This window comes from Camelina sativa, chromosome 8, assembly GCF_000633955.1.
Source record: "Camelina sativa cultivar DH55 chromosome 8, Cs, whole genome shotgun sequence".
NCBI classification, from domain to species: Eukaryota; Viridiplantae; Streptophyta; class Magnoliopsida; order Brassicales; family Brassicaceae; genus Camelina; species Camelina sativa.
The window spans coordinates 25118275-25130048 of NC_025692.1; the positions used below are offsets into that span (position 1 = coordinate 25118275).

At 32.7% G+C, this 11774-nt stretch overlaps 3 protein-coding genes across 3 annotated transcripts in view; 2 read left to right on the forward strand and 1 right to left on the reverse strand.

Moving 5' to 3' along the window:
- LOC104709920 (glycerol-3-phosphate acyltransferase 7-like) overlaps window positions 1–662 on the reverse strand; it is a 1215-nt gene extending 553 nt beyond the window's left edge. The window contains exon 1 of the mRNA XM_010426462.1: window positions 93–662. Within this exon, the coding sequence (XP_010424764.1) occupies window positions 93–662 (570 nt within the window). The remainder of the gene's footprint in view (window positions 1–92) is intronic.
- On the forward strand, window positions 5220–6053 carry LOC104708505 (LOB domain-containing protein 33). The gene is made up of 2 exons (XM_010425088.1): window positions 5220–5529; window positions 5688–6053. Exons 1-2 carry the CDS (start codon window positions 5251–5253, stop codon window positions 5955–5957), a joined length of 549 nt encoding a protein of 182 aa, XP_010423390.1. The 5' UTR covers window positions 5220–5250; the 3' UTR covers window positions 5958–6053.
- On the forward strand, window positions 8865–9554 carry LOC104708506 (probable transcriptional regulator RABBIT EARS). The gene has a single exon (XM_010425089.1). It carries the CDS (start codon window positions 8865–8867, stop codon window positions 9552–9554), a length of 690 nt encoding a protein of 229 aa, XP_010423391.1.

The window sequence follows — 11774 nt, forward strand, 5'->3', positions numbered from 1 at the left end:
CTCCTATCATATTCAAATTATAAGAATGATCGTCAACTTTTTCTTAAATTCTTTAAAACAAAAATATTAACGTGTTTCTTGTATATACTCACCTCACATAGCGATAGGAAAGTTGGAGAAGTTGAGATAACCGGTCGTCCGAGACCTAGTTGAGGTCTCCCAACAACAAACAAGTTAGCAACATTGTTGGAAACAGATCGATCCACATCGGTCTCCTGAATCAAACCGGTGGCATAGCCGAAACGGTTCACGATAATCTCTGTACCAATGACCTCATCGGCTCTAAGATGGTCCTTAGCGAATCTCTCTACCATAACTCTTGGCATTCTTGTCACAACGATTCTCCTCTCGCAGGAACCAAAAGCTCTCCAAGCGTCCATGCTGACATCATCCATGTAAAATTTGGGAAGAACGGCTCTAGCAACTGATTCGATCTCTGATTTGTGCAAACCGGCCGTTGCGACAAAGATCATTAACTTGAGGCTACCGTTTCTGTAACCCAAAACGTCGAGGAGTGCTATGATGGGCCAGAGAAGCAGTAGGATCGCGAAACGGATTAGACCTGAAGCTTCGAAAGCCACGAGCATGAAGTAAGCGAAGGGTTTTGGGTTTTTCAGTAGTGTTCCTTCTAGCTCCGACACAACCGAATGCGATGACTCCATCACAACTTAATTTGTTTCTTTGCTTTTTTTGGGGAGATGTGGTTTCTTGAGTTTTTGATTTGTTTGAATATGAAAGATAGTGGATTATAAAGTTCGTTTATATAAGGTGTTGGTTGGATTTTAAGTTCGTCTCTAATGCAATAACATGGCAGTTTATCAGTTTCGCAACAACTTTTTCCCTTCTTCTTTTTTTTTGGTATATATGAACGCATTAATTTTTTTGTCAATTTCATAATTAGCTTAAGTCAAATGTATTTCTATACGTAGGATATGAACACATAAGATAGATACTGAAACTTAACGTACGTGTTAACTGTTTCCCTTTTTATTGACTTCTTCTTTTTAAAAATACCTTTACAAAAAAATGGAAGGCTACACGTAACGTAAGATTTACAATCAACGAATCGAAACATTTTGATGGCTAAACTTTCACCAACTTGTTTTTCAGACTCACCAAAGTTAGGTCACGTGTACACCTAAATACATCATAATTAATAAGTAGCTGACCTTATTAATATATGTATGCGCCTATGCGCGCGGTACATTTAGAATGTACGTTCATATGTGTTACACGTGTGACGTGTACGTGTGTGGAGATTGTGTAAACATTTTTTTTTTTTTGGGTTGCCATATCATTGATACGGAAGTTTAAATATATGATCGACAGGTTTAGCATCTCCGTCACATCATACAGTAATTTATTTGAATGATCGATCGGTCCTATTTTAACAGTTTTGACCTATTTCACGTCCCATCAAATTATTATGTTTTACTTGCGTTGTTCAATTTGATTTATCAAATATTTAAAAATAAAATGAATAATGTTTCCTTCTACGGAAAAAAGCTTAAGAATATTTCATCTATTTTTTTTTTAAGTTTAATAACTCATTTTTTTTTATTGGAATAAAAATACTTCATTTAATTATTATTGGAAGAAAAATATCTTATATTTGTATTATTGGTAGATTAATATTCATGACTTAACATTCATTAACTGTCGTGACAGAAATATTTAACGGTGTTAAATTTTGATTAAAGTGTTTTAACGTATATATATATGACGAATTTACAAAACTGCAGAGAAAGTTTTCTTGGTCTGCTGGTAAAGGTTATGTGGTATACTAGCCATAATTCGGGTTCAAAACCTGGTACATTCAAGTTTTTTTTTTGGTTTTTTCCTCTAATCCGCGAACACCGGTTCGGAGATCCGCCGACGAAGGAACGCCGGTTTCGTTGGGGTTTGATGGGATTGCCGATTCGATGATAGATTCATTTGGTTTCTTCACCTTCATCACAGAGATCTAAAAATTAGTGAAACCTCAATTCAAAATTAGGGAAACTTAGTTCTCAAACTTTAAAACTAAGGAGATTCTGGTCACCTGTTTGCTGAGACTGAAATCAATAGACTGGGGAGGATCAAAGTTCTTGAGAGTTGGATCAGGACCTGAATTCGATTTACATTGATTACTCTTCCGATTCAACCGTTTGAGAAGATATAAAAACCCTATAACTTCCACTGCAACTTGCGAGAATCCCCAATAAACAACCAAATAAGAACGCGAAACCAGCAAAAGAAACAAGCGTTCCCCCGTCGACGGAGCTCAGAACCGGCTTTCGCCGCCGTTATCTAGGCCACAGTCTCCTCCACGGTTCTTATCTCCAGTATACGTGAACTAGAAGAAAAAAAATAGCATTTACTATGTCTCAAACCCACGTTAGATGTATGGTAAAACCCAACAGTCACCATCAGACCAAACTAACACAATCTGTATCTCTTGTAAATATACCGTATATATCGTTAAAAACATTTGAATTAAAATTTAATACCTATTAATGATTCCGTCACGCCCGTTAACAGATATTAAGTCGTATATATGAATTTACCAATAATACAAATATAAAGTATTTTTCTTCCAACAATAATTAAATGAAGTATTTTTATTCCAATAAAAAAAGATGGAATATTAAACTTTCAAATAAAAAAATAAATGAAGTATTTTTAAGTTTTTTTTCTCTCTTATTTCCTTAGTTATAAAAGTTCCCATATTTCATTAGTCCTTTGACATTGATCTGGTACGAGTTTTTTTTATCTTTCAATATTGATCTCTATCTTTTTTTGTTTGGTTGTAGAATATAATTGTTATCTATCTTATTCATGTGTAACTATGTTAGCTGAAATTAGGTTGGAAATTAACAACTTGCATGAGAACTGAGAAACATATAAGAACAAATATGCGCGCTTATACAATTAATTATAGTCAAACGATACATATGCTTCATAAAGACATTCAGACACATACACAATTTATTCTTCTAATAATCGACGACTTGACCAGTTAGATCGGTCAACTAACCCATAGCCCATATATAATCCCATATATTTGAAATGTCAAAAAGCATTAGAATAATCGCATTGTAAAAAATGGGTCGACTACACCAAATAATATTTCAACCATCCGTAACCCGTCACAAAAAAAAATATTTGCAGTTTTTGTTTGTGACTTATGGAGCTGTTTTTTTTTTTTTTTTTTTAATTATAGCTACTAGAGAAGTTCTAGAAGATACAAAAATAAAAATGTTTTCATGATTGAGTCCCTAAGACAACACGTGGAGGACACTGGTTGGCCAATACGCTTAGGACCTACCATAACCAAAAAAGATTAACAAAAGTAGAATTTACGAGCGAGGCTAATGACACCGACAGGAAGACAGGGCTCGTAGCGTTCACATATACCATCATATATAATTGCAGAATAAAAGGTTAAAGTTATAATTCGTATTAAAATTATGTCATTAGTTATATGATTGCATGCGTGATCAAAGACAAACGTTGTAGCTACTTCGGAACACGTTAACGCCTCATTCATCCCAAATTGGGATTCCCAATCCACAATGCATCAACTCTTAGCTTTTCTGTCTCTTTTAACTACAAGGCTGTGTCCAAAAGCCAAATATGTGTTGCAATGTACAGTTTCCCACAACTGATTTTAGAAACAAATATCCTGATTTTGAAAAGCAATAATAGAATGTGGTCTTTTTACAACGCGTTAAAGTTACAAAAAAAAAACTAATTAAGGTTTGGGAGCACTTAGAACAGTAGGTTTAATATCATCAGCACTTGGGTGTCATAGTCGCCATCTTTTTGGTTTTTCATTTTCTTATATTGCGCACCCAATACAATAAGTGGCAAACAAAGAAAATGCCATTTATAATTATAATAACCACAACAGTTACATATTGATTATGAAACCAAAAAATATCAAATGAATCCTGCGCGTAGGTTAATATATAATAATAATTGATCTATCAAGACAAGTAGACAACCTAGATGTAGGGGGGGATGATTCATGGCCTCTTTATCTAATCCGAACAGTAATTTTCGAAATTAGTAATTCAAATATATATTTTTTAACTTAACTGCTTCAGTACTGGCATGGCATCTAGATGCGAGCTTGTTAAATTTTGATTTCAAACAGAGTTTGATTCCAAGACAAAAAAAATATATAGCCATATAGGCAATAAGCTCATTGATTGAACATTATAATAAAAATGAGAAAGGAGCAACAACTTCTTGAAATCTTACTTCGAGCGGATCACATCAGAAACTCGCCAAAACATAATTATTATAATGACTTTTGAAGAAAATTTAAAAGGCTCTTTAGGCCATTAAATAACACTAGTGCTTGCCCAAAACAAGCATGAAAATGTAGGCCACGACGCAGACTCCAAGAAAATAAGTTAACCAAAGCGTAGCCACTCTGAAAGTTAGACGTACATATGTATGCAATCCGTATCCGGTTCAAGTATTCCAGGTACGGTACCTACATTATATATGTAAGAACATCCAAATTATACTGCGGCCGTGTCACTTGCCTGAATCATTAATAGAAACTATGCATTGAGTATATATAAACGACGATCCATATATTTTTAGAAACACATGAAAAGTAAGAATTTACTCACTTTAAGGAATTTCCAAACAGTATCATGAAAATGTCTAGGTTCTTTTTTTTTTTTGGTGGAAATGAAAAATGTATAGTTAAATACTACATATGATATTAATCTACAAAATAAAAGAATAATTATTTTGGAGTATGACAATCAAGAAGCTTTTATTTAAGAAAATGACAAGCATTAAATTGTTAGTTGAAAATCACAGAAAAATATTGCAAAGTAATTACCTATAATAGTTTTGACGATATCATTTAATTGTAAAGTTATATTCAAATTTTAAATTATGAATACCCATATACCACGGGAATCTGTCTGTAACTTCCATATACAATACATGTACGTACTAAAAACCATATGTATTAGCGTTTCACAACTATTATGTGAAAATTGTGATTTAATTATATTTTTTATGAAACTTTTACCTTTCATCTAGCCATGAGAATGATTGATTTATTCTAAGTACAGAAAAAATATTAAAGATAACAAAAGTGATTGATGTTTATCTCAAAAACTCTTTTGCCGTTCTTTCAATAACTTTTAGTGGTGGGGCTTATAAAAACCAACGTGATTTGTCTCAATCTTACAAAAGGCAAAAACCACAAAACAAAACAGAGTAAAAGCAAAAGAAAAAAAAATGGCAGGTCACGGATCATCTTGTGGAGCATGCAAGTTCCTAAGGAGGAAGTGCAACCGCGACTGCGTCTTCTCGCCTTACTTCAGCTACGAAGAAGCATCGTCCCATTTTGCAGCGGTCCACAAAGTCTTCGGCGCAAGCAATGTCTCGAAGCATCTGCTTCAATTGCCTGTACATCAAAGAAACGTCGCTGCGATCACCATCCCCTACGAGGCTCTCTCACGCATGCGTGATCCTGTTTATGGCTGCGTTGCTCACATCTTCGCTCTTCATCAACAGGTCTCTTTGTTTTTTTTTTTACGATAATATGTAATACTTGTTGAGAGTTAAGACTTACGAGTAGATTCTGTTTGATATGTATATATAAGTCAAGGTTTGATTTTTCTTTGAACAGTCTGTCTGATCTCGTTCGTTGCTTCGTGGGTTTGGTTTATTAGGTGGTGACTTTGCAAGAGGAAATTGAGTTTCTTGGATCACAGATGACGAATTTCTCTTACTCTAATCAAAACGGATCACAACTTAACAACATACCGGAGTTTGTGAATCAGATGACAATGGATACGACCAGTTTCGTCGACGAGAGTCTTTTGAACTACAATGAAGAAGGAAGAAACTGCCTTGATGGGTTCTTCACGAACTCAGAGGAAACGCTCGTGAATCATACATGGCTTCAGGACATGGATTATTATTACGCACCACATAATTAGACACGAACTGGAAATGATCGACCCATAAAAGATGGAAAGCATGCATGGTTTTGTTGTTATGATAAATCTGGTTTTTGTATTGTTTCTTTGTCGGTCTTTTTATCATTCGCCTTATCATATGTAATTTGCTAAGGGTTAAGTAGATCTTAATTCCCCAATTAAAATTGGATTATTAAAAAAATATGTATTTAGTTTTACTTTTTTTATGATGAAGTCTCTCTATATGTAAAAATGTTTGTTTATCATTGGGTTATGTTCTAATTGATGTAATGTAATATTTCTTTAATATGAGATATTTTGGCTTTTTAACATAATTATCTCTTGATATTTATCTCCTTTTTTTTTCCTTTTTTTTACATTTTACTTAACAAATTAACGTAGACTACACATATTTTTAATAATTCTCCCGAATAATTCATCCCCTATTTAATAAAACGGAAGTACACGACTTCAAATTTGTAGAATATATAATTTTAATAATAGGTTACAAATGGGTTATAAAAAAATTGATATTAATTTGTTACAAGATATATGTTAAGTGTAACCCGTCTAACTGTTTCATTTTCAGAAGATTAAAATTTTAATAGATTTTAGACAATTAATTTCAGAATATTCTTAATTCTCTTTTTACTGACACCAAAATATATCCTCCAAATATTTAATTGGTACATTACGTTGTTTCCAAAAACAATAAACAGAATATTCCTAATTAATTGTCCACAGAAAAAAATACTGGTAAGCATCAAAAAGGAATAAAATCTAAGCAAATAATAACAGTTAATCGTGATTCCTAATATCTTAATCACGATAATGATAAAATTTTTTTTTATTTTTATTATAATTTTTATATATATTTTTGTTGAATTTTATAATTTTATATAATATAATCAACTTTAAATAATTTATTTTGATTTTTTTTTTAATATATTGAAACTTGATATAAAAGTTAGAAACTATAAACACTCTAAATTGTTTTGTTATAGCAATGTCAATAATATGTCAATGAGCCTGTCGTAACGTTGCCGCTGCGTCTCCTTCCGGCGGCCAAAATTTAAATGTCAACATGGCCAAATAAACGTGAAAAATGCCGCTGCCGTTACTTTTACGGAGAATACCGGTGTATCATGTGTCGCCATGAAAAACAAGAGATAGTTAACACTACTACTGCGTCTTGTTTTAACGGAAGCAGCCACTCATTTCATGGATTTAACGGAAGCAACAATTTGTTTTAAACTCCGGCAACCTTTATATTTTTAGTCGCAGGATGTGGTTGCTGCGGCAACTTAACGAACATGTTCAATATAACATGAAAGAATTTCAAGAAACCAAGTTTATTAAAACAAAAAGTATAACAATATATTAAATTACTCACAATATAATAACTCGCTTTTTAAAAACCAAAATTATAAAATTATGTCTTATAATGACATTCAAGTCATGATATAGAATATACATTGTTGAAATAATTTCACATATATAACCTAATACAATATATTAAAATTTTATTTTAATATATAAAATATACAAAATTTTGTATCAAATAAAATTTGACCAGTGTTATAGCACGAATACTTATCTAAAATCATTAACAATATAAAACTTACAAAATAAATGTCTTTTTTCAAGCTATCATATTTAGCATATGATTTTATTGCATAATGTTTTATCCCAAAAAGCTTTTAAAAACAATCATATAAATTATATTTTATAGAAAATTACAATACATAAAATAAATTTCAATCCGTGCTAGAACACGGATTTTAATCAAATTTGTATTAAAGTACTAAAAGACCGTGTAGAATTATCATCTTAGTTAGTGTACGTAAAATATATTTAGCTCCAATATCAAAGTCTAATATTTTCTTAGGAGCCCATTAATTGGCTCATCCAAGCCACCTTAAGCCCAAAATTCGCTTCAGTCCTATATGTATGTAACGATTCCTCATCAAAACATTTTTGATACAATACACTCAACAAAATCACTAAACTGCACAAAACAATACACAATCGAAAACGAAATTTATGTTTTGGCGTTTTATCACATTTTTCTTATATAATAATCGTATGTTTTCGTATATTTTGGCGTTTTAATTAAGTCACCTCAGTTTGGATACTTTGTACTCCAATCTCGTTTTGTTTGTTTCTCTCTTACTGTCTGAAAACCCGTAATATGGAGACAAATTCTAGGTAGAATCTCTTGACATATGAGTCTTTCAGTTAACATCTTTATAAAAAATAATCTAAATTTCAGGCGAAGATCTCTACTTATCATCTGTATAATAATTGTAGAAAATCACAAGATAGCATAATTAATGTCAGTATCCCACGGCTCCATTGTCTAACATAAATAATAAATTAGTTAGTTGGTCCACTGTAGTCATCACCGCACAGCTACATACCGAAGATGGTGTGTATGTTTTAGACTCCATAAAACTGACTAATAACATGTTGTTCTCCAATATATATATTTCAAACTAAACCATAGTTTTTGTCATATTATTAGGGAGGGGGTTAGCATAAAATATCGACTCTAACTTATTAATTTTGTAGACTCGTGGAAAATTTGAGTTGCGATTGGCATTAATTTAGCTACTATTGAATCAAAGCTCGCCAACTAATTAATATCTAAATATAATATATTAGATACATAGAGCGAAGACATACGAGTAACTAAAGTAAAAGAGACCTTTCCCCATCAAAGTCTCTCCCTATTTACTCATGGTTTTCGACGTAGCTTTCTCACATTCAATGCTTTCACCATATACTCACATACACATATATCTATATGCGTCTCTCTTTATATATGTCTACGTGCGTGTAAATCTACATCTCTCCAACAAAACAAAACTCTCTTAGTTATCTTCTACAAATCTTACATATATATATATGCGTCCGTGTGTGTGTGTGATGGAGAGAGGCAAATGCTTGATGTCAATGAAGCTTAGACCGGTGGTGACGAAGCCATGTTCGGACGCATCTTTCTTCTGGCCGTTTGGGGAAGAGAGAGCGTTTTCGGCGGTTGAAGAGTATGGAGGCGGAGGCGGTTGCATGTGGCCACCGAGGTCTTACTCATGCAGCTTTTGCAGGAGAGAATTCAAGTCGGCGCAAGCACTAGGCGGTCACATGAACGTTCATCGAAGAGACCGAGCTCGACTCAAACAACAATCTTTATCACCTTCATCAACTGACCAAGCCACGCCTCCTGGGTATGATCGTCATCAACAACAACCACAACAAGTTCTTGACGTGGGATCGAAGGTTCTTGTCCAAGAAGAATCAAGAAAGCCTACTGGAACTAAGAGAGAGATAAGTGATGTCTGTAATAACAATGTTTTAGAAAATCCTACGAAAAGAGTTGAGCATGACAATGATGGAGTCAAGACTGACTTATCGGTCGGTCTACTGAGTTCTGAGTTTGATCCTCGGAAGAAGCAACTAATCAACGGATCATCGTCGTCATGGAAAAGGGCAAAGACGGATATTTCAAGATTTCCAATGATGTTAGGCTTAGTCATTGGAGTTTCCAAGATCAACGGTCATCACGATGAATTGGATCTTGAGCTAAGGCTAGGAGCTGATCCGCCAAAGGTTAACTAGCCTAAATAAAAAAGAGTAATAATATATATAGTTAAGATTGCCAAAAAGAAGAAGTTGAACTGTCTCTAATCTCAAGAGTGAAAAGAGAGTAGGTTCTGTAGTGTTGGCTTTGATATAGTAATATTTTTTATCTTATGGAAAAAAGTCAAAATATAGTCTCTGCTCTAATTCAATATATAAGATTATTTCGATATTTTATTTTATTTTCTTTTTCTTAATTCTTACGAATGATGTAACCTCTTCTTACGAATGATGTAACCTCTACAAAAGATTGTAGTTGATTTGAGTTTTTGTTGGTGATAAAAAAACTTGAATATAACTTAATCATTGGTTGGCAAAAAAAAAAAAAAAATTATTGATGAAAATTACCCTGGTCGCTGGTAAACCCATGTGAACTGCGCGCCAATACACATATAGTCTTACAATGAAAAAGTTTAAAATAAATAAGAAACAAACTAGTATAAATTGTCTTCCGTACCTAACTGTATTCTTAAGAACTGATATAGTGTATTTAGCCTAATTGGGATCTTACTTGTAAAATAGCGGAAACGTAATCAATGTCTATTGTCTACTATAAGCTTTTACAGATGTCCAAATCTAAATTAAACATTTTTACCTATGGCTATATCAGTGGTTGGCACATTAAAACAGTATGATCATTGTGTTTTTATATGTTTGGAAATAGTAGGAACCTCGAAAATTTACTTTTCTAACTAGTTTTTGTAATTATACACATCAATAAAACTGTATCAGGAAACATAGACTGAACAGTAATAAATATTTCCCCCCCCCATTATTTCTCTTGATAAACAGTAAAATGGACTATCAAAGTCTTAATGGCCGAATTAAATAGGAATGTAATGAGCATATGCAGGAACAGATGATTATTATTTGTTCACACCAACTCAACAGATATGAACATATTATTATAACACAGTCACATACATATATACATATATTCTGTTCTGACTGTACGTGGGACTAGTACCGACTACGAGGAGAAGGGTAAAAAAAACTGATAGAAGGAAGTGAGAGTGGTCTTTTCACAATTTACAGTTCCTTATATAATCATACGCTAACGTTTGTATGTTGAACTTATTTTACATTACCTTTTTCTCTTTTTTTGGAAAGAAAAAAAAAAAGAAAAGAGAAAGAAAGAATGAAACCGATGGTTTATAAAGGAAAATATGGTTTTAAAAGGGAGAGGCACCGAATTTCAACGTTGTCTAAAAGAGGAAACCTCATGAAATATTACGAAACATCGAAAACAAACTGAACTTAAAAGTCTACCCACAAAAAAAAAAAGATTAAAAAAAAATAATAATAATAAAATAAACAGAGAATTAATAAAAAAAAAACCCACAGACTCTGCTCTGCAACTGCAAAGAAGAAGGTTAAGTGAACTCGACAAAAAAATGTAAAGAAGCGAATGTAAAAAAGGAATTTATGTCATAACTTGTAACCACCAGCTATAACATCATTTCCTCTTTAGGAAACTCTGCTTCTAAATATTCAATGTGCTCTTCTTCTCATTCTCAATTTCATTCTTTTACTTAAATTTTTTTTTTCATATTCAGTTTCCTCTCAGTTATTTTTTTTTTGCATAGTTTGAAGTTAAATTGGTGATTTCGTTTTATTTCTAGGCAAACAATACAATTTTAGGTTTTGATGCACTATTGAAGAAATCCAGTTATATATATATATATATATGTGTGTGTGTGTGTTTTCAATGTACCCCAAGGTCATTTAGGTGTGTGTTGATATACAAAACCTATATACACAAACATGTAAAGTGAAAAGTCTATATTCTCTGTTGTCTTGCTTTCCCATTCAAGAAACTGAACTTGAAGTTGCGCCATCATTACATATCTATTGTCAAGAGGTCTAATTTATATCGAAAATGCATACAATAGGAAAGTGGAAGGTTCGGAGATAGAGTTGCAAAATAGGTGACTTCTTTAGTGTAAAAACAAGATAATACAGAGAGAGAGATAGAGGTTTTAATGGAGAGCTCAGAATGCACATGCACATGCTCATGCTTCCCTTTCTCATTATTCATCAACATTCATTTTTTTCTGGTTAGTTCTTTTTTAAATGATTTGTCCATTAGAATTTACTAATTTAGTAACCTTTTGTTTCCTCTTGTTTCAATGTACTTTCCTTTTTTTGGTTCTGTTTTTGTGCTTCTTCGCATTACACTTTCAGAAACCGTGTGCATCA

Bases quoted from the DNA above. Each gene is read 5' to 3' on its own strand.
- LOC104708505 (XM_010425088.1), top strand. From the start codon at position 5,251: ATGGCAGGTCACGGATCATCTTGTGGAGCATGCAAGTTCCTAAGGAGG. The intron at 5,530-5,687 runs GTCTCTTTGTTT...TTGGTTTATTAG, and splicing joins TCTTCGCTCTTCATCAACAG to GTGGTGACTTTGCAAGAGGA.
- LOC104708506 (XM_010425089.1), top strand. From the start codon at position 8,865: ATGGAGAGAGGCAAATGCTTGATGTCAATGAAGCTTAGACCGGTGGTG.